We start from the raw sequence: 20,665 nt of genomic DNA, 5'->3' as shown, positions 1-20,665 counted from the left end.
TGTCATGAACATAGTAGAAATCTTCCCAACCTTCTTCCTATTCACTGATTCTATAAATACTGCTTTGGGGTCTATTTCATGTTCTAAGCACTAGGGATAGATCAGTGAACTACACTCACAAAAGTCCTTGCCTTCAGGGAGCTTGTAATCGAGAGGGCGATGATTATTTACAACCATCCAACAGCTAACAGATACACTCCTGGGTTACCTTGACAGTATTTGGATAATCCAGTCAACTAACCTCAAACAGAAACCAGTTCTGTATAACTACCCAGGCCAATGTTCAACTTCAATAACTCTGTCTCCTGAAAAATACAATTGAAAAGCTTGCTTTATATGCCAGAGAAGAAGCACAAGTTTTTAATCACCCCCTTTTTTGTAGTTTTAAAAGAATCCCAAATACTAAATTATGCTGTCAAATCATCTCAAGATGAACAGCTATTTGCACCAGAGGTCAGAGAACATCACAGACTTGGGTAACGTGGTGTTAACAATCAGACGCTGTGTTTTTCACACCATCCATAACTCGAGCTGTTGGCTATTTTGTTTGACCCATACAGTTGGCCAAATTAGTCTATGCTTGGGACAGAAACATCACTGGCGATCAGGGAGTGATCATGAATACCAATTAATACTAATTTGGATTTCTTCTCTTTGACCCAAATAGCACGCATGGGTCTTGCTGGTATTACCGAACCTAATTCCAGGGCTACATAAACTACAACTGCTCCAACGACTAGCATGGGCTCTTGACATTTTTAGCTGCTTTTCCAACTATAAATTAGATAAAATATATGGACGTTGAGCTCAAGCATCAGCAATTAGAATCTACTTCATCCTTCTCTGTAATTTTGGGGCAGCCAAGCTTTGAAAAGAGAAGGGCTTCCTTTACTAAAAATGTGTGTAGTCCAAGGTTACCGCCATGTCTTAAGTACAAACATACAGAACAAATTAAGCACCAGGTAGACACTCAAGAAATGCTTGTTGCAGGAATAGATACATAAAAACATTACTACTGAATATTTAAGAGGAAAATTTTTTCTTAAAAAACAAAACAAAACAAAAAACACCTCCCACAGATTTCAAACACATGTTGGGATCATAAATTCTTTAAATACAGTTTCTAAAACTGATTTTTTTACAGCTGTCGGACTGTGATGGTCAGATGAAAAAGGTATCTGAAGCCCATGAAACAACCAAAAGTTCATTTTTACCTAAAAAGACACATTTTTCTAAAAATACATACTTTACTCAGACATCATAAAAACTGATTCCTCTAAAAGTGTTTCTTAAATTCAGGGGAAGAAGCCCACAGTTACAATGCTTGTTTTAAAACGAGAAGACTAATGTTTTCAGCATTTTCTAAACCTGTCTCTTCAGCGGCTTCAACAAGTGTATTTTCAAAGTGTAAGCACAGCAAAGCTAATTTGTATTTAATTTATTATAATCGTCAAGCAAGAGTCACTTTTTGAAAGATCTATAAAATAGTATACATTCTGATGTAAGCCGCTATTTAATTAGAATATCAAAATTATCAAAGGGATAGGTAAAAAACAGCAAAACCAACTACACATCTATTATGTTTCAAAAGACAGACAGTGGATACATGGCATCTAAGCCTCTAGTTTACCGGAGCTGCCTGGGGGCTTCACTTTATATCCCCAGACCGCTGTATGCCCTCCCACCCCCACCCCGAGGATGCCTAACTTGTTCTCCAGCCTTTCCTATGCATCTCCTTTAAATCGGGCAACACTCACTCCTTGATGTTGATACCAGTCTCTATTTTTATAGACAGCAAAACTCAGGCTCCCGGGGGTATAAAATAATCTCCCCTGGATGTGTCAGTAAGTGGCAGAGTCTGAATCTGCACTCAGGTCTGCTCACTCTTCCCAGCCGCCAAGACTAGATCCCCCTGAAATCAATTCCACATGGCAGAGGCTGGAAGGAAAAAAGCCGGCGGGGCAATTCTAGAGCAAGAAGTACACTCCTGCCTCTGGTCAATACAGCAGGTAAGGTGGCGTGCGTGGCGTGCGTGGCGTGCGTGGCGTGCGTGGCTTGCGTAGTGTGCGTGGCGTAGCGTGGCGTGCGCATGCGTGCCTGTGCGCGTAAAATGATGGCGTCAGTACGGATTGCGGTGGTTCCTTTTTCTAAGCGAGAGGACGGTTGGCAGGTATGTTGGCACAATTAGTACAGATAAATCCTCAAACAGCCTATCTGCTTTCTGATTTTTAAATAAACAAAGGGTGAACGCTGTAATTAGGATCAGAAGTGCTTCTGAAAGACCAGATGGCAAAAGGGAAGTTACACAAAAAAGTCACTGGCAGGGAACTGGGAGAGTTTGTTATTCCTAAGGTGAAAGAAGGGACTTTTAACAAATGTGTTTAACTGGACGCCTGGAGGAAAACAGCCACCTCCCTGCAGAAATGATGGCTAGGCCTAGGGCAGCCAGCGTTCTGCCAGAGTGGAGGAAGCGAAGGCCGGTATTTAGACGTACTCAGGGGGCACCCCGTCCATACTGCAGGGGGCTCTGCCGCGCTTCCTGCGTAGGCCGACCTCGCGCGGCTCTATGGTTGGGGTTTCTTGCGGATAACGCAGACCTAGAAAAGCAGTCAGTGTGGAGACCACACGGATGCCTGGAGGTCCCCAGAGTCTTCCTCCTTTTCTTATTACTCAGGAACAATGGCATCTCTGTGGCCTCAGTGGCTTCGGTGCGAACCTCTCCCCCCCCACAATGGTCCCATTCAATCCCCCACCAAGAGTGATTGCCCCAAGTTTAACGGCCTGTGTTAGGAGAGCACCGGACACAAAGGAGGTGTTTCCAGGTTCAGTGAACACTTTACTTCCATTCATCAGAGAAGGAACAAAAGCGAATCCCCCCTTTACCTTAGGGAGGACGGAGGCTGGGCTGTCATCTCTACCAAAACGCAAACCTTTTTTGGGGGGGGGGGGGTTGGGGACCACATTGTGTTTCAGGATCATGCAAAGAAGGTTCCTGATTATTTCTACCTTCAACGCCAATACATTTGCATAAAAATAGGATTCTTTTGTCTCCTAAGAAGAACCAAGAGGAAGCTGAGCCAAGAGCCTCAAAGGGGGACCCAAGAAGGCAAAGGGAGAAAGAGGTTCCCAAAGACCAACAAGGTCAGTAGATGGACCTTAAATTACACTTTGGAATCATTATTGGGAAAATAGCCTACCTCTTCCTCTGCTTTAAATCTTTATTAGGATTTATTGCTATTTTTATTAAGGAACCCAATGTTTACTTTGTAAAATTGTTTTAATTACTAAGTACTCCTGCTAGCAGCACTTAACCAGGATAGGCTACTTTAAGAAACACTCTTTCACATAAACCGAAAGTGTTATTTCCTTAATTGCAAGTGATATATCTTGATCTTAACCACAGATTTCTATAGCAATCTTGGGTATCAGTCAAGAGACCTGATTTTACTAGTTGGTTATAAGGCTCAACTTTTTTGGGGGGTGTGTGTGGGGGGTCTGTAGAGTTTATACTAAGTACTAAGACTCGAAATAGCACTAGTCATACCTCCCTCTCAGAGAGACACCCACCCACCCCTTTACTCAGCCAAGTTGGATTAGTCATACTAAACATAGCCCATTCCCAACCAACTCCTCAAGCTTTGGCAGGCCTAGTCCGGCTGACATTCCCGGCCCAGTTTAACATTACATAATGAGAGCTTCACTCCCATCATGGGCTGCAAGTCAAAACAAACTTGCTGAACTTGGAGGCAGGGCACCAGTTTGTTTCCCAGTAACAGGACAGGAGACTTACAAGGGGCAGAACACAACTCCAAGCAAAAACTTAAAAATCACCAGTGAACTCTTGAATCTGTTCTTATTGGTCAACTCAGTCATACTTGCTTTGAGTTCAAGTACTAGAGATCCCCAACCTAGACACTTAGCAAGTTTTATCACATAGTGTTGGTGTCAGACTTGTTTTCAATGAATCATTTTCACATTTCTATGTTTGAGTTTTTAACAAAAACCCAGAAAGCAATACTGTAAAAGGATTCCAAAATACCAATCCTCTGGGAAAGAAGGTGGTGGGATTATATAGGAGGATAAAATTCCCTGCCAAAGGCTAGTTGTTTCTCCAGCATTCCCAACACAAATGAATGGTAAGATCTGATTTTTCTGGGTATTGCTGAAGGACAGTATCCATTGCTGGAAATGTTTCCAATACTTGCTGTGTGTGAATTCCAGCTCACCTCTTCCTAGTTAATTGCCAACAGGTGATTACATCAGTTCACAGTCATCACCATCATAAGCTTCCTGATCAACATTATGTCAACACCCAGGGTATCCCAGAAAATGACGATCTCTCAAGTGGAAAATAAGTGAATTCATACTGAACACTCATAACTTCACACAATAATCTAGAAAGAGCTTAAAATTAATGGCATTCAATAGGAATGGTTCACAAAGTCAAACTCCACCTTGAGTAAGAGGTGGCAGAAGGGGGGCGGGGGGCGCCAAGAGGTCTAGACAAAGCCTGGATTCTATCACGATCTGAATACATATGACCTTCTGGCAGCCATCCCCTCGCTCCAGGCCTCAGTCTCCCCAGGTTTACAGAAAGGACTGTACAGGACAGGTAGGTTTGATTACCAGTCACCTCTCATAACCCCAAGATTTTAAAACTGATTCTCCCAACCTGCCCACCCTGACCACAGTGAACAGATTAGATTACTCTGGTTGTGGTTAAATGCTCCAGGAATTACTTGTGCCAATACGTTAGGGCACTCAGGTCCATTTCTCTGACCTAACTTATTTCTTGCACCAAAAGCCCAGACCCTTGTGCACAATAATGTTACCAAGAGCTGCTACTACCCATAAGGTAATAATTTATTACTATCTCTTGACCCACAAGACAGTCCCAGTCTATCTCCCTAGGTAACCTTTATTTTATTTTATTTTTAGTCCCGGAGACCACATATTTTCTTAATAAATCAGGAACCAAATTAAAAACATTGATCCCCAGAGCACTGAGGGCTGTTTGCGCTATTCTAAATAGCTCCGGCTTACGGTGCATTTAAAATTCCTTTGCTTTGCTTCCTTTGCTTTCCCCTCCTTCTGAACTGTAAGAGGCTAAAATGCTCAGACTCTGGTCTGTCTGTAGCCCACAGAAGTTGTGCCCCACAGACAGAGATGTAGAGTAGATCTTTGTGGTCGGAAGGGAGGCAGAACAAAACTAGATGTTGAATGAGCAAGAATAAAAATGTGATGAGAAATCCCACTAGGTGGGCAGAGTGGAGGAGGAGAGGGGAGAGAGAAGGTGGAACCAGAAGGATCCTGGTCACCGGGCAGAGTGAGGATGAAGAAGCAGAGAAATGGGTCTGGCAGCATGTAGACTCTGGTCAGAACCACAGGCCTGGTAACTCCCCAAACTCCGAAGGCAGGCTTGTCCACAAAACACCCACTTGGACACAGCTTTCTTTGGCAGTCTCACTACCCAGATCATTCACACCAAGGTGGAAGAATGCAACAACTGAGGGAGTTTTTATTTCCCAGGGGCTCTGGGGGCAACTTCTGATGATGCCTCAACAAGGAGCAGACCTCAGGGTGGACTCAGTCCCTCTTGTGCCTACATTTATCCTCAGCACCAAAACAGCACGTGCTTCAGAAGCATTCAGTCACATCAGGCTTCATGGGCCTGGCATGTCCTAAGAGCTGGTACACTTGTTATGTTATTCTAAGAGCCTGCAAGACCTGCTTCTACGGCTTTTTCGTAGTTGGTATGCAGAAGCAGGAGATGCCTGTCTTACGGAGTCAAGTGAATGGCCTTTGGGACAGCTCGGTCAGAAGTCTGATGTGGAATAAGTGGGGTCTGAATGTAGGGGTCTCACTTGCAACCCTGCGTCACTCCACAACTTCTAGTCTCCCTCTAATCCTCATCTGCCAAGCTAAAGAGATGGTATGGTCTTGTCTACCTGAGAACCTGGCCTGGGAACCAGGTCCTCCCCCAGACAGAAGAGTAGAATCAGCATTCCTGGAGGGTCATTCAGTATTGCAAAAGCTCCAGGCAGGTCGTCAGACATCGTAAACAACCAGGAGCAGGGCTCAATAATGCAGAGACATTCACAATGAAGTTGAATGGGGAGCTTACTGTGTATTTTTTAGGCTGTTCATAAGTCAGTTAAGATACTGTACTCTTTGTCCTACAACTGCAGGTACTATACACATATGGTGTGGTGCCACCAAAAAATTTACTCTGAATGTGTTGCCCTAAAAGGGATCAAGAAGAGGCTGGGAGCTGGTAGCATCAGGGATAGAATCTCACTTCTAAGACTTTTCCCCCAGTACTTCTCTATGCCCCCTCCCTGGTGTCCAGATGACATCTATTAAATTCAGGCACTGCTCCACAAGGGATCTTGGCCTCTGGCTAGGAGAAGAATAGCATCAAAAAAATTGCTTGCCAACAACCCATAAATTTAAACAAGTCAGGATGGCAAGAGGAGGTTGCCTGGGAATCATCATAGAAGAGAAGTCAAAAGCAATGTGGTTTAAAATGGGACACACAGACAGATACCCCTCCAGCAGGATGTTCCTTCTTTCACAAAGGCAAATCCTTAGGGCTTCCACAAGGATTAGGAAATCATCTCTTCACCCATGTGACTGCTTACAGTCTTGAAACGCCAAGGAAGGTTTTGGTGGAGATGGGAGGAGTAAAGGATCTCCAGTGGACAGCGCATCTGACTTGACTAAAGGCATCAACCCAGACTGTAGCCCATCCTCAATCTCAGGAACGGGGTGAGTGAGGGGAACAACATACGTGCAAGGGCACGGATGTCATTCCCACACAAGTGGGGGCACAACTTGCATAATTAGAGCCCAGTGCTAGGGAACCCAGAGTCCTGGCTCCACTGATTCATTCCTCCCGACCTGGGAAGGGGTCTGTCTTACGCCAGCCTCAAGGGTGAGGTACCATACAGTGGAAACTGTTGAAGCTGTGTCAGAGCTTCCTGCTTTTCCTCCTCCTCCTAACTTAGCCCACCATCATGGGGAGTGGAATGCAGCAGAAAGGACCACACGCTGTGCAAATATATGCTTTATGCTCTGGTCCTCACACCCACTCACACAAAAGACATACCATTAATAAGTACAAAAAAATGTGGGTTTCTTCCCAGAGCCATCTTGCGCAGAATCCCTCCCCTCATTAGCAACCACCGTTAACATTATTTGATTCTGAATTCAGACAAAGGAGGAGGTGGAAAACCAGGGAGCCTCAGCATTTACACATCTAACGCTCACTCTGCAAAATAAACTTTCCTCTTTAAAGCCCTGTTTTAATCACTCTACCAAGTGGCCTAATTTTTTTCCCTTAATTTGCGGGATCCAAGCAATTTTTACTGTGGGTGGTAACAAGAGTCTAACTGTTTCTAATTATTTAAAAAACAAAACCACACACACAAAACAAAACAAAACAAAAATCTATGCTGCCAATTGCCAAGAGACTCAGAAGCCACAACTTCCGGTAATAAAGATTTTTCTTTCCAACTATCATAAACCAGCGTATCTGGAGAGCATCTGTGTGTCTGCTCAATGCTTCCCGTCCATGACAGCGGTGAGCTAGGCCCATCCACATTACAGAACAGGGGGAGACTGTGCCATGGGGAAGTAAGCACCTCGCCTTTGCAAACATATGAAGACCCAGTCTTTAAATCCTACCCCTTAACCAGTTACTCTTAGTGGAACTAAGGACACCTTTTTTTTTTTTTTTAATTTTGTGCCACAATTTCCCTCTCTTTAAAAATGTGGACAACAGTCCCTACCTACTGGGAGACTTAATGGGTTAATAGATGAAAATCACTTCAACCAGAGCTGGTACATAGCAAGCACTCAATAGGGGTGCCTGGGTAGCTCAGTTGGTTAAGCATCTGCCTTAGGCTCAGGTCATGATCCCAGAGTCCTGGGATCAAGCCCTACATTGGGGCTTAGTGGGAAGCCTGCTTCTCCCTCCTCCCCGCTCCTGCTCACTCTCCCGCTATCTCTATCTCTTTCAAATAAAGTCTTTTTAAAAAAATTCCACTACCTTATTTAATATAAAATGGGAACAATATTAGTTTTTCTCTCACAGACTAGCTGTGAGGGTGAACAAGAATATTACGAAACACTGGAGCCAATGCCCAAAGGACAGCAGATTTTTAACAAATGGTGGGTAAGTATTAATACTAAACCACACCTCCCACTAGGGAGCGAGTTCACGTTTCTTTCTTCCCACCAAAGAGATGAATTAAGAAATACCCACTGAGAATTAGAGCTAATGTTGACAGAGGCTTACCAGGTTCTGTGTATGCCATCTGCCTTATACACACAAATTCACTGAAATCTCCCAAGAAATGGAAGGTAAGTACAAAAATTTCCCTGTTTTATAAATGGAAAAACTGAGACCTAGACAGGCCTCTGGAAGATATACATACATGGTCATTCAGCTAGCCAGTAGCAAAGCCAGAATTTGAAGTCCTGAAACCTGGACCCCAGGCTCTTAATCCTTCCATGAAGCAGGCTCTGCAGTAACCGTAACCAAGTACCAAAACGACATCCTCTCTTCTTGTGAGGTAAACTACCTCCTACCAAAAAGACTCGCACGAACTACAATTTTGTCATTAAATTTGAAAGCTGGAATAACACGTAGATGCTTTTCATAGGAAATCCAATGGGAAAACCATGCCTGTAAAGACGCAGAAGGAGGAGATCAGTGCCAAAGAAGGAGGCAGAAATTTCTTTGGGCTAACTTGGACCTCAGTCTCCACAAAACGGCCCTGTTCCACTCAACATGAAAAAGAATCCAGCACGATCCTTTACTGTCCAACCTTGCTTTCTACCCTGCTTGTTAATCATGCCTAGGGGGGGCACTAAGTTTAACTGCAGATAGTCAATTTTGTTAATGGAATTCCAAGCTCATCCGTTTTCCGTTGGGAGGATGAGTGCATCTTGCTGTTTCTCTAAAGCAAGTATCTAGTGCTTTCATCTTTTAGTGCCCTAACATGCGATCTGTCATCCAAGTAAAAAAAATAATAAATAAATAAAAATAAATAAATAAATAAATAATAAACCTTCTCATGTGAGTGTTTGTAGAAATGATACGATGCTTCCAATGTCAATCAGACATATGGCGAGGCCTTTCAGAGGAGCTGGGCGATCTGTGCTCTTCGGGAGGTATGTTGGAGAGTTACGGCACCCAGGCCCCATGGTTACACTTGCACCACTGGTGAAAATCATGCCACTGGCTGGCTGTCTCAAGTCCCCTATCATTTCAATCCAGATGCAGAAAAGCAACTTGTTTCTAACCTGCTTTGGTCTTCTTGTTCGGCCTAGGTACCCAGGCTTGCATTGCATTGCTTAGCGATGGTGGTGGTGCTTTCTTTAAATGAAAGCCATCCTCCATCCGCCTGGAGGACATTCCTCTACAGAAACCTGGTGCCAGACAATGGTAGTTTCTTATCAGCAAAACTCACTCCTCTTAGCTGAATCATCAATGCCCTGAATCTGCCGAACTCTGAGAGACTCCTTCAGTGTGGCAAGTGAAAGGCAGGGAGAAGGGGTAGAGCCAGGAAAGTCAGGTCACTTTTGTAGAAGGTAGTTGTAATCCTCCTTCTTGATTCTAAAGAGTTTTGGATGCCAGAAAGCCAGAAGGAGAGCTACAACTGTGTTTCTGGATGTCACCTCCCCCATAATATCTGCTTTCTGTACTGGGTCACTGCTCCCACTTATGGCAAGGCTCCAAGTAATTACAGAGACAGGAATTAGGTGACACAAGAATTTACATGTGTACAACTGCTTTTACCTTCCCCAGCAGAATCCACACTAAAGGCATCATCTGCTGTCCAGTCAAGTGTGACACTCTGAGCAGGGGACCTTCGAGGTCACCTCTGCTCACTTCTCAAGAGGAGGACAGGCACACACACACATTCCCACATTTCACTTTTCCCTAAGAAAGCATTAGCTCTGAACCATCACAGGTTTAACAGTAACTCTGTCCTTCCCGTGCTTGTCCCAGCTTCTCCCAGCACCTAGCTGGAGGCATCGATGGTCCTGGAAGCGCCTCGGGTGCTCTAAGCCCTCAAATCCTGCCTTAACGGCGTAATGGGACAAGTGAAGACAGCCAGGGAGAACCACGATGGGTCAACAAAAGCTACAGAAAATGCACCGTCTTCATTTTATATATTATCCTTAAACCTGGATAATCTGTCCTGACATCTGGGAAAGAATAATAGACATAATTCAAAGCAGAATAGTTCCAAAGTTGTTACATATCACATTACTGCCTCTACAGTTAGCAATAACATACATCCTTTGTCCTTTTTTAACGATTTGTCTGTGGCCACTGTCAGAATTAGGAATGAATTCTCCTAAATTCACAGAATGGCCCAAAGCCTACTGGGTACATGGGCAAGAAGAGCCAGTATAAAACAGAGGAAATCCAACCAAGACTATCAGTAACTAACAAGCTGACAACCAAGGCACCACAGGTACATCTCTTGGGCTGAAGAAGGCACAGAGGAAGAGCAGAGTCTAATAATCAACAGTGAAAAATTAACCCTCAGAGAGAGAGATGAATCAAGCCCACATTACCTTTCAAATGGTAAAAATGATAAAAATGAAACCCACATTTCCTGTGACTAAGAAAGGGACAGCATAAGAGTGTGTAGAAGATGATGGAGCAGTTCTGTATTCTAATCGCAGTGGGGTCATACAAATTTATGCTAAAATTCATAGAGCTACAAACCAAAAGAAAAATCAATTTTGTTGGATGATAGATTTTAAAATACAGTTAACCCTTGAACAACTTGGGGGAGTGTGAGGGGAGGGGTGATAGAGACACTGACCCTCCATGCAGTCAAAAATCTACATATAACTTCTGCCTCTCCTAAAACTTCACTACCAATAGCCTACTGTTGACCAAAAACCTTATCGCTAACATAAACTGTCGATCAACACATATTTTATATGTCCCACGTCTTACACATTATATTACAATAAAGGAAGTTGGAAACGACAACAGGTTATTAAGAAAATTGTTAGGAAGAGAGGGGCGGCTGGGGGGCTCAGTCAGTTAAGCGACTGCCTTTGGTCATGATCCCAGGGTCCTGGGATCGAGCCCCACCTCTGGCTCCTTGTTCAATGGGAACCCGCTACTCCCTCTCTGGCTATATGCTAACTCCGCCTGCTTGTGTTCTCTCTCTCTCCCTCTCTCTCTCTCTCTCTCTGTGTCAAATAAAGAAAGAAAAATTCTTTTTAAAAAAAAAGGAACTGTTAGGAAGAGAAAATACATTTACAGTACTTGTACTGGATTTATCCCAAAAATCCACAGAGAAGTGGACCCATGTTGTTCAAGGGTCAACTCTGTGTGTCTGTGTGTGTGCGTCTGTGTATTTTTTTTAATCCTACATCTCAAAAGAAACCCGGTCCCCATATCTAAAATCAGGGGCACAAAAGCACACGCAGTAATTGCAAAACTGAAAAATAGCTGGTTGCAGGTGACCCAGCCAAGCAAAACCGCAACAAGGAAAGCTATCTGCCCCCATCCCCTTGGGGATCTGATCTGAGTCCATTCTGCTGTCCAAAGCAGGACAGGGCCAAGGAGAAAAGAGGGTCCCATTCCCTTGAGAAGTGAACGTATCTATGCATGCTGAGAGCCACAGGCCCAGAACTGCCCCACTTCCCTTAGGAACTGCGAGTGTTCCAGAAGCTGATGCCACCGGCCGCCACCTCTCTGCCCAGCTCCACCCATCTAGCTCCTGTGTTCATGAGAAAGCGGCAACAGGAAAGAAACATCCAGGAGAGAGAGTTGTGAACATCCAACAAGCTGGATGTCTCTCTGGATGGCTAGGAGTTTCTTCCACTTTCTGGTAGAGGCGCTCCTTGTTTCCCAGGCAGAGAGGACTGCTCACGATCACCCTGACTCCCGGTGAACCACCGGGCCTGCCAGAAACCCAGCGTGGGGAGCCAGGCAGAGCAGCAGTGATGGAGAGCTCTCCAGATCCCTGTGTCCCCGGCCCCATAGCTCATGTGCAACCCCACATCCTCTCCTGCCAACTCTGTTTTCCTAAGCAGAGAGAGGCCACCCCCGGGGCACGGGGCTACATCGCAGGGGTTCCAGCAAAGCTTGGCTGACACAGTGACTGCTGGGACCGGGACATAAATCCAGCAGAGGCGGCGTGCCCTCTTCTGTCACTCCAGTTCCTTCCCACCTCCCTTGCCTCACACCTTCTTTCTCTGGTGACTTTAGCTCCTTCCTCCATTGGAAGGAAATGACTTTCCAAAACAAAAACTTTCACTCTGAGCACACACAGTCCTCTTACTTGGACCTGCTCAGAGAAAAATGTTTCTCTCCTGCTGCATGTCTGCTTATGGGGGCGTGGGGGCGTGCTTGTGCACATGGACAAGCACACGTGCCCCAGAAGGTTTCTAACTAGGAGTCAAACACTCTGTGGCTGTACAAAGGCCACCTCCTTCCTCGTTTACAGCTCAAGTAGAGGGGCCAGCGACTGACTGGAGGTCCACTATGGAAGCGACAGTCAGCACTTGCGCGTGTCCCCGTGAAGGATACTACGCCACGTCCGTCACCTTTTTCCCTAAAGCAAACAAAAAATGACAAGCTGTGTACTATTGCATTTTTTTAACACAAACAGGCTTGAAAGGGGCTTTTAGAGATATGATGGACGGAGTTGGAAATGTGAGAAGTAAAGACAAAAGATGATTTAATTCTTTGTATTGCCTCTTGCTAAACCAGCAGCATCGGACACATGAAGTACGTTCTGAATAAGGACTGGCCTGAGAAGGAAGGATTAAAACTCGGATCTCCTACTTCGCTCAGCTGACAGTAACGGCCCTAATAAAAATGAATAAATGTAGCTCCAGAGTCTGGACTGAACTCTGGTTCCTGTTCTCAGATTCCAAACATCTACCTCCATGGCATCATTAAAGACACCAACAACAGGAAAGAACTCGAGATGTTACGACAGAGAGACACACAGACTGATGTGACAGGTAATGTCACAACCATTAGTGGAAAGTACCCACTCCCCTCTTTTCAAGTATTGACCAAGTCATTTGATCAGGGGACCCTATAAGGAATTAAAAAAAAAAAAAAAAACCTTCAGGATAATTTAAACCCTTCCTGGACACAGGTTAGCCTATGAAAAAGTGATCTGTCACCTCACAGAATTACAAAAGGGGAGGGCCCACAACAATAAACTGTGTGGGTGATAACATGTCACGCATCAAAAGTCAAGTCTTCTCTATTATGACCTTTGTCACACAGGACGCCAAGAAAACATGTGACTCACAAAGAATGGGGAAAAGGGAGGTCGTCACAAAGATAAGAGCCGTGATAGAGCCTGTGGCGCCTGGTGGACGTCAGGTGGCCTGAGCGGCATGGCCACGGGGCAGGGAACACCTGCACCTCCCACAGCGGTGAGCTCCTTGCCCACCTCCAAGCACTTGGTTGCCCTGGACTTCCAAATCCATATACCAGCCGCACAGGGTGAGAGGAAAAGTATAAGAAGTGAAAGGAACAGTATTCACAGCATTTGGTCCGAGGAATGGCAAACAACATGGGAAGAAGGGCCTAGAATGATCCTGTCCCTCTCTGGGCCTATCTCCCTGGGCAAGTTGTGTCCAAGCTGCGTCAATCACATAGGAGACAGGCTACATCACGATACACCGGGAATGTGATCTCCCTGAGGCATTAGAAATTCCAAGTGGGGCCAGACAGGGTCCATTTCTACCACCGGGGCGATTCACGGGCAGAGGAACTCCACGCAGTCACTGGACCGGGAAGGATTCTACAAGGAAGCTTTGCAAGGAGAGAACACGAGAAAGGAGGAATAACAATACAGATGGGATCACTAGCGGGACTGAGAATGAATCTGGCCAGGGGCGCGAACTTGCTGGTCAGCTCGAACAGGATGATCCAGGGCTGTAGCACGAAGCTATGGGTCCTATACAGAATACACATCACGAGGACAGTACGGACTGGCGACATTTTGCCTTTGTTGGTTTTAACTCACATCTGCTCCCCACAACTGCACTGCAACGGAAATTTCACAGTCTGTCGGCACTGGGGTCATGACTAAGCCTACTAAGGGATCCCCAAATCCAGAATGGGCAACCTTCAGAAGGTTCACAGAGACTCTTCATGGCAAACATAGGAAGGCCTTTCCATCACGAGAAATGGAAAATAAACAGAAAACTACCGCATATAATATGATAGAAGTCTGCCTGGGATTTTAAAAACACATCTCTTAGAAGACGGGAAGGAAGTCTGTCACAATATTAACTTTGCGGGGTGCCTGGGAGGCTCAGTTGGTTGGGCATTGGCCGTCGGCTCAGGTTATGATCCCAGGGTCCTGGGATCGAGACCCATGCTGGGCTCCATGCTCAGCAGGAAGTTTGCTTCTCCCTCTCCCTCTGCTCCTCCCCCTGCTCGTGCTCTTACACATTCTGTCTCTCTCGAATGAATAAACAAACAAAAAAAAATCTTTAAAAAAAAAAAGTTAACTTTGCCTTTGAGAGGTACTTTTACTGTTTTCTCTTTGCTTCTCTATGTAATCGGGAGTAGGAAGACAAACATTCTGGCTTAACAGAATGCAAAGTTGCAGTGCAGAGCTTTATAAAGCAAATACTTCTCTTTTAATGTACTTAGTTGTGTAAATCCAGATTTTCCATACATAACATGTATTGAAAACTAGAGTACCAAGGAAATGAAGCAATATCTATATTTGTTTCAATGACTAACAAGCAAAAATAAAACTTCAGCTGTGATGCCATGCTTTTTAGAAATCAGACATCTAATAAGCCACAGATTTATAGGATGTGGTCTAATAAACCTAAGAAAAGTTTCATTTCCTCCACACCAAAGTGGTTCACTCCCTGTCTATGTGACCAGCTTTTTGCAAAGTTAGCAGATGTCTCTTTTTTTCCTGAAATGTGTAAGTTGAGACATTAATAAGCACCAACAATAATAATGTGCCTGCTGAATACACATGCACACAAGCTCACTCACTCACTCCTATCTCCGTAAACATGAAATGAAATGGGCTCAATACTAGCAAAACGGTAGGTCACCCAAAACATCAAAAGGGACAGAGCTTGCCATCTTGCTAATCCCCAGCCACTAATGGGGGTGGGGGGTAGAACCCCTAGAGAAAGGGGGAAGCAAGGAATGAGGAAAGGAGTCAAAGAACTTTTCGAAAGACTGCTTGCAAGCATTTCTGTGAAAATGTTAGTATTAACTCAGCAATTACAGGAAAAAACACTCTTTCTTATCTGAATGCACTTATGCCACGGGTCACACCCTATTATTGTCACTATTAAACATGTTAATAGCCCCAATGTAATGACTTTGTGTGGCTAGCTTTAAAATGCACAAGAATAGCTAACTAGAAAAAAGTGACTCATGCCTGCCCAGGTGGATATTGACTTTCTTAGTCATATTTACTCAATTGGTCTACCAACCTGAACTCCCTGGAGGAAAGGGCCGAAGTGATAGAATCCAGCCAGCTTGTAAGGATAGAGAGGGAGGGACAATGAAAGTTGAATCCAGCTGGGGTAGAAGGTGTCCTGAATGTCATACTGGTAAAGCAGAAACTTGACTTTCAACGTCCTGAATCAAAAGCTTCCTCCCAGGCTTTGAGGAGGCAGGGTGTTGAACGGGACCCAACACACCTTCTTTAACAAGTGGAGGACGGTTAGTACGGAAGGCAAGTGGCTAGTATGAAAGGCTCCAACCCACGGGCTGCTGCCGTGGTCCTCAGTAACAGCAGATTTATGGCTACACCCCTGTGCTGTGCGAGCCCAAGCACATGCTACACCTCCCTGCGGCTCACTTGCAAAATGGGATCACAGCATCCCCCTCCTCGGATTGGGGTCAGGTTGTGAAGAGTTACTATGAGCCAAGCCCTTCCAGAAGCGCCTGGATCACTGTTTGAAAATCTCACCTTGTGTGAAATCTCACTCTGATGGGCATTTCCAGGCATCCTGGTAGGTGCCCCCCCCCAAACCCTCAGAAGCAGGCTGGGCAGCTCTTCCACGCCCGTCCCCTTTTACAGACACTGGGAGCGAATCAGGGAGGAGTGAAGCCCCTTTCCAACAGACGTGACAAACATGAACTCAATCCTACTTCTGACACCAATCTCATGTGGTTTCCATGATGCTACCTAGAGCCACGTCTCACATATCCATGCTGCAGATCAGGGTTTTCCCTGTCCCACCACAATTCCTGAAGCAGAACGTACTCCACATGGTACATCACTAACGGTTCCATGGAAACGTCTCCAGCTAAAGCAAGCTGTAACCGAGTTACCCGAGCAGTGGCTGGCCCATCACACAGACACACTCTCCGTGTGGGATTCCCCAGGAATCCTGCTGTGTGCTCATGCCAGACACCCACTCGTCTGGCCAAGGCCCGCTCTGTACACTGCGCCTCACTGTATGCTCACAGCAGCCCACGTGTGATTCCCCTTTGCCAGCAGGGAAACCGAGGCACAGAGCACCTGGGTAACTTGCCCAAGTTCCCACAGCCCGTGAGCGGTGTCTGTGTGTCTGGCCTAGTCACAGTTTAGGAACTTAGACCCAGTCCTGGAAGCAGGGCATACTGGTGCTTCCCCCGAAGATGTTTCCATGTCCTGAAGGCCAAGCTGCGAAGTGAACAGAGTCACCAGCGTCAGGGATCTAAGTGGCGCCTGCGGATCTTGGGTTATAAGGAAGAAACCCGATCTTCCTGTTTTATTTTCCTCATACACAGAATGGGTGCCTGGTTCTCCTTTATCTACCTCATAACTCTAACCAAAGATTAATGAGTTACCATTTGCTGGGCCCCGGCAGAGGGAGAGCTGTGTGTGGCACGGCCTTATCACCCATGGTCCAAAGAACAGCTAACTATACTTGTCACAAGCTGGACCATGGGGCAGGCAGCTCCAGAGAAAAGGCTTCTCTCAGGCCATGGCTGCTGCACAGAAGAAGGCCTCCCTGGCCCGTCACACCCAGACCCATCAAAGGACACGAGCTTTCTGCATCACCGGCTCCAGGAAATCTGAGTACAGGCACCATCACAGGAGGAAGAAGGAGGGTTTCCAAAGAGACCAGAAACATCTTCCGTTTTATTCCCATCTGGCTGAAGAGGGGGCCACAACATAGGAAGATTTCCTCAAGACACCAACACCCGAAGTCATTGACCAGAATTCAGACACGGTGTAGTGTGCAGAAGCATCCTTGGGGTCACATCAATGAGAAGAAAATACAAAACTACGGGAAGGTCCAATTCCAATTCTGTGAAATATTTCTAGAGTTTAGACACAGGAATGGTGAGAAAGAAACACATCCCAGTATTAAGCCCTAATGCCCAACATATAGCATATAGTAGGTACACTACAAATGTTTTCAAAAGGCATAAGTCTCACTAATTTGGCTCTTAAATATTCATTTTTTTTCTTTAAAAAAAAAAAAGCTAGCATTAATACTGAATCATCTGCCATTTAAGTCTAAAGAGTTCCTTCAAAAATTTTTTTTTATCTGTGTTGACTTTTGCTTTTCTGAGAACGAAAGCATGTTCTACACAGTCTTTCTTCTTCGGGACTGCTAATTTGAAGAGAACTATCACTCCCAAGCATGGAGCAATGTGGGGTATTGACATCGTATTGAATTATTTAAAGGAAATTAACAATGCCTCCTGTCCTTGGACAGCCACGTCTGTGAGAAAAGCCATTCACAGCTGCCTCAGGAAGGTACCACTGCAGAGGACTGAGCATTTCTTAGCACCCTGAAGTCTCCAAGAGAAACTGTAAGTTCTAAGTAACTACGAACAAAGGCAAAATTGAGGTAATAACTTCTATTTCCCCCTGGGAGCTATGTGAAAGGTGCCAGGAAATCATTTCCTGGGGGTCAAGTTTAACAGGATGACATACTGTTCATCCTTCTCACAGAAGCTACCCATGACACTGGTCCACGTGTGGGCTTTCCAGGGAGCCGGGCCCCTGGGGAATCAAAGGGGCACCACCCTCCACCCTCTCCTCATAAACCAGCATTCTTATGGTGATGATAAACCTATTCGTGATCACGACACCCAGACATCATGGCACCCGACAGCTACCTGACAGGAATTCAGAGGCCATGGCGCGTGGGCCCTGCCCTAGCGCGAGGTAAACTTTGGATGGGTGGTTTCATTTCAGAGCTAGCTCATCTCATACCGTCATTCTGCTCCGAGACCTACCTCCAAACACCAGGGCTCCCCAACCTTGTGTAAGGAGTGGCTCCTTTTCATGTCCCTGAAGACTTGAGTGCTGACAGTGAAGTCTGAGGGGGGGTAGAAGTGCTGACAGTCATGTCCCTGAGTGCAGCAAGGGAGGGGGCACTGCTGCCAGGAAGAAAGGGGAACAGAGTGAGGCTTGGGAGGGAGGGGACGCAGTCACCAAGGCATTCATGGCCCCCAGCCTGACTTTCTTCCCTGACTCCACGCTTGTCTACAAACTCCAAGCAAGGAGGACGATGCATTCCAATGTGACCCCAGGACACTTCCACCTCCCTGCCTTCCAGCTTGGGGGTCCCCTCTAGCAACATCTTAAACACAGCCTCCTCTATGCAGTGTTTCTGCTGCAGCCCTGCCCGCTGTCCCCACCTCTGCCCATCCTTCCCCCAGCAGACTCAGCCGCTGATGGCTCTAAGCCTCCAGCGAGTCAGCTGGCCGGCATTCCCTCTCTCTCTCTCTCTCTCTCTCAACTTACCTTACTGAATCTTCTATGAATTTAAGCCCTGTGATACTGCTGGTATTTCTACCCTACAAAAATCCAATCACAAATGGTTCAACCCAATTCTAGAGCTATCTGGGGACCTGTCTAGTCACCTTCCCCTCTGCTGGACTGCCATTTTTCAGAGAGGTGACCACACTTCCATCCCGGGACCCCTGGGAAACATCTGGCTGCACACACTTTGAGTGTGCAAGAAGCAGGAGCCACACTGAATTTCAGCACAGCTGGGGCTCGAGCACGCCCATGGCTTTGGTTCATTGCCTGCCTACTCTGCTCGGGGCTTTCGACGGGAACGTGCGTGTTGTTCCGCAGCTCCTCACAACCACCCTGTGAGGTAGGTATGTGCCCATTTTACAGAGGAGGAAACTGACTCAGAGACGTTAAGGAGCATGCCCAAGGTCACACAGCGAGTAAATGGCAGACGGGGAATATGGACCAGGTCTCAATCAACTCACGGTGCTGCTGTGTAGACTCGGTTGCCCGTCCAGATATTGACTACTGCACTACCAATAGGATAGAGAATTTAGGGGTATAAAGAGAGACCTGGGATCCAAGAGGGGCTATTTCACAACAAAGAAATATCATTCTAATTGTCTTTTAGAAAGGAAAATGTCTGTGTCCTTTGTATGGATGTATGACTTCTTTATTCTAGTTTTTAAAGGGTTTATATGAGGGAAAAAAATGCCATGAATAAATTCTTCACCCTTTTTAATCCCAAATAATAGAACTCAGGATTAAGAATATGAGATGGAGCACAAAATTATCTTGTGTTCTGATATTCACCCAAGAGCAGGAGAATGAGCATAGTGGATGCTAAAGACTCTGGGAGATAGGAAATCGATGGGAATAAAGGACAAATCCTACAAAACAGCAACCACATTTCCAGAACAAACTACACGGTCACCATATTACCTGGTTCTCCCATAGTGGGGTGATGGGGGTATCAGGGTGGTTTTCAAAAGCCACATGAACTCCCAAAGAGGGAAGGGGCCATGTGGCCAGCAAAATGGGGCTACCCCAGGTCCCTAGCTGGCTGCAGCTGTCCCTGTCTGGACTTGGAAAGCTACCATTGCTGGAAGCCGAAGGTCTGCCCCCAGAAAGGGCAGCCCAAGCCCTCAGAGGAAGCCCTGGTTGCCCATGGCCAGAGGTCTCTGGTCTCCGTCTGGGAAACAGAACCTCCCACTCTACATTTCTCCACAGCGCTCACTTGTAAACAGGAATGTGAGTCATTAAGCAAGCAGAAGCCCATTTTCAAGATCAGCCCAGCTTTACAACTAAGGTAATCCTATTCTGCCTTGTCACAGTGGTGACTCACCTTCCTGTCTCCCACCAGAGGTGACATGGTTTAAACTTCCAGTTGTTCCTGGATGGAACCCAGCAATACAGGGGTTTAAGTCCCTCTTTGCTTTCTAATCCAGTGCTGAGAGCAAAGAGGCAAGGCTCCCAAGGGCAAGAGCCCCAGAGGAGTTTGGAGAAGAAATGTATCTAAGGTTACCAGAGACCACAGCATCTTTATTATCTTCCCATGGCCTTTCCTCGGGGTCTATACTCCCAGAGGGGCCTGTGGCTTGTGAGGACAAGAAGCGCGCACACCCCCACTCCAATCTAAGATCCAGATAGAGGAATCTCAGAGCCAAATCTGCACGTCACTTCAACCAATTCTGCAGGCGCTCCCGGTTTGGAGATGTGTGAGATTACCATTGTCCTCCTCTCTCCTTCCCGGCCTACCCTGCTTTTCTTTTTTTCTTTCTTCTCATTTCTTTAAATATCCATTTCCAATCTTTGTGCACCATGTGAAGTCCTCCAAGCCACCTCGAAGTTTGGAGGGTAAAATATGCCTTCTAAACAAGTTCAAATGTATCTGCAAATATGAAATAATTTTGCAAGGGGGAAAGAAT

General features: G+C 45.9%; 1 protein-coding gene and 1 long non-coding RNA gene across 49 annotated transcripts in view; one reads left to right on the top strand and one right to left on the bottom strand.

Moving 5' to 3' along the window:
* Positions 1–20,665, bottom strand: part of TCF7L2 (transcription factor 7 like 2) — a 195,918-nt gene that overhangs the window by 54,841 nt on the left and 120,412 nt on the right. For 20 of the 47 annotated variants that reach the window (XM_032312801.1, XM_032312789.1, XM_032312790.1 and 17 more), the window contains one exon: positions 18,233–18,376. The exons of 23 other annotated variants lie outside the window; for them this stretch is intronic. In XM_032312801.1, the coding sequence (XP_032168692.1) occupies positions 18,233–18,376 (144 nt within the window). The remainder of the gene's footprint in view (positions 1–18,232; positions 18,377–20,665) is intronic. 4 more of the 47 variants (XM_032312791.1, XM_032312799.1, XM_032312825.1 and 1 more) reach the window with 1 other exon arrangement.
* Positions 2,131–9,042, top strand: LOC116573107. 2 transcript variants are annotated; one of them, XR_004278607.1, is made up of 4 exons: positions 2,131–2,170; positions 3,057–3,141; positions 6,580–6,768; positions 8,667–9,042. It is a non-coding gene; the product is annotated as an uncharacterized LOC116573107 (long non-coding RNA). The 2 variants fall into 2 exon arrangements; XR_004278606.1 differs by having other exon boundaries at positions 3,038–3,141.

This window comes from Mustela erminea, chromosome 14 (assembly GCF_009829155.1).
Source record: "Mustela erminea isolate mMusErm1 chromosome 14, mMusErm1.Pri, whole genome shotgun sequence".
NCBI lineage: Eukaryota > Metazoa > Chordata > Mammalia > Carnivora > Mustelidae > Mustela > Mustela erminea.
The sequence above is the reverse complement of the archived record's forward strand: the minus strand, read 5'-3'. Positions and strand labels throughout refer to the sequence as shown.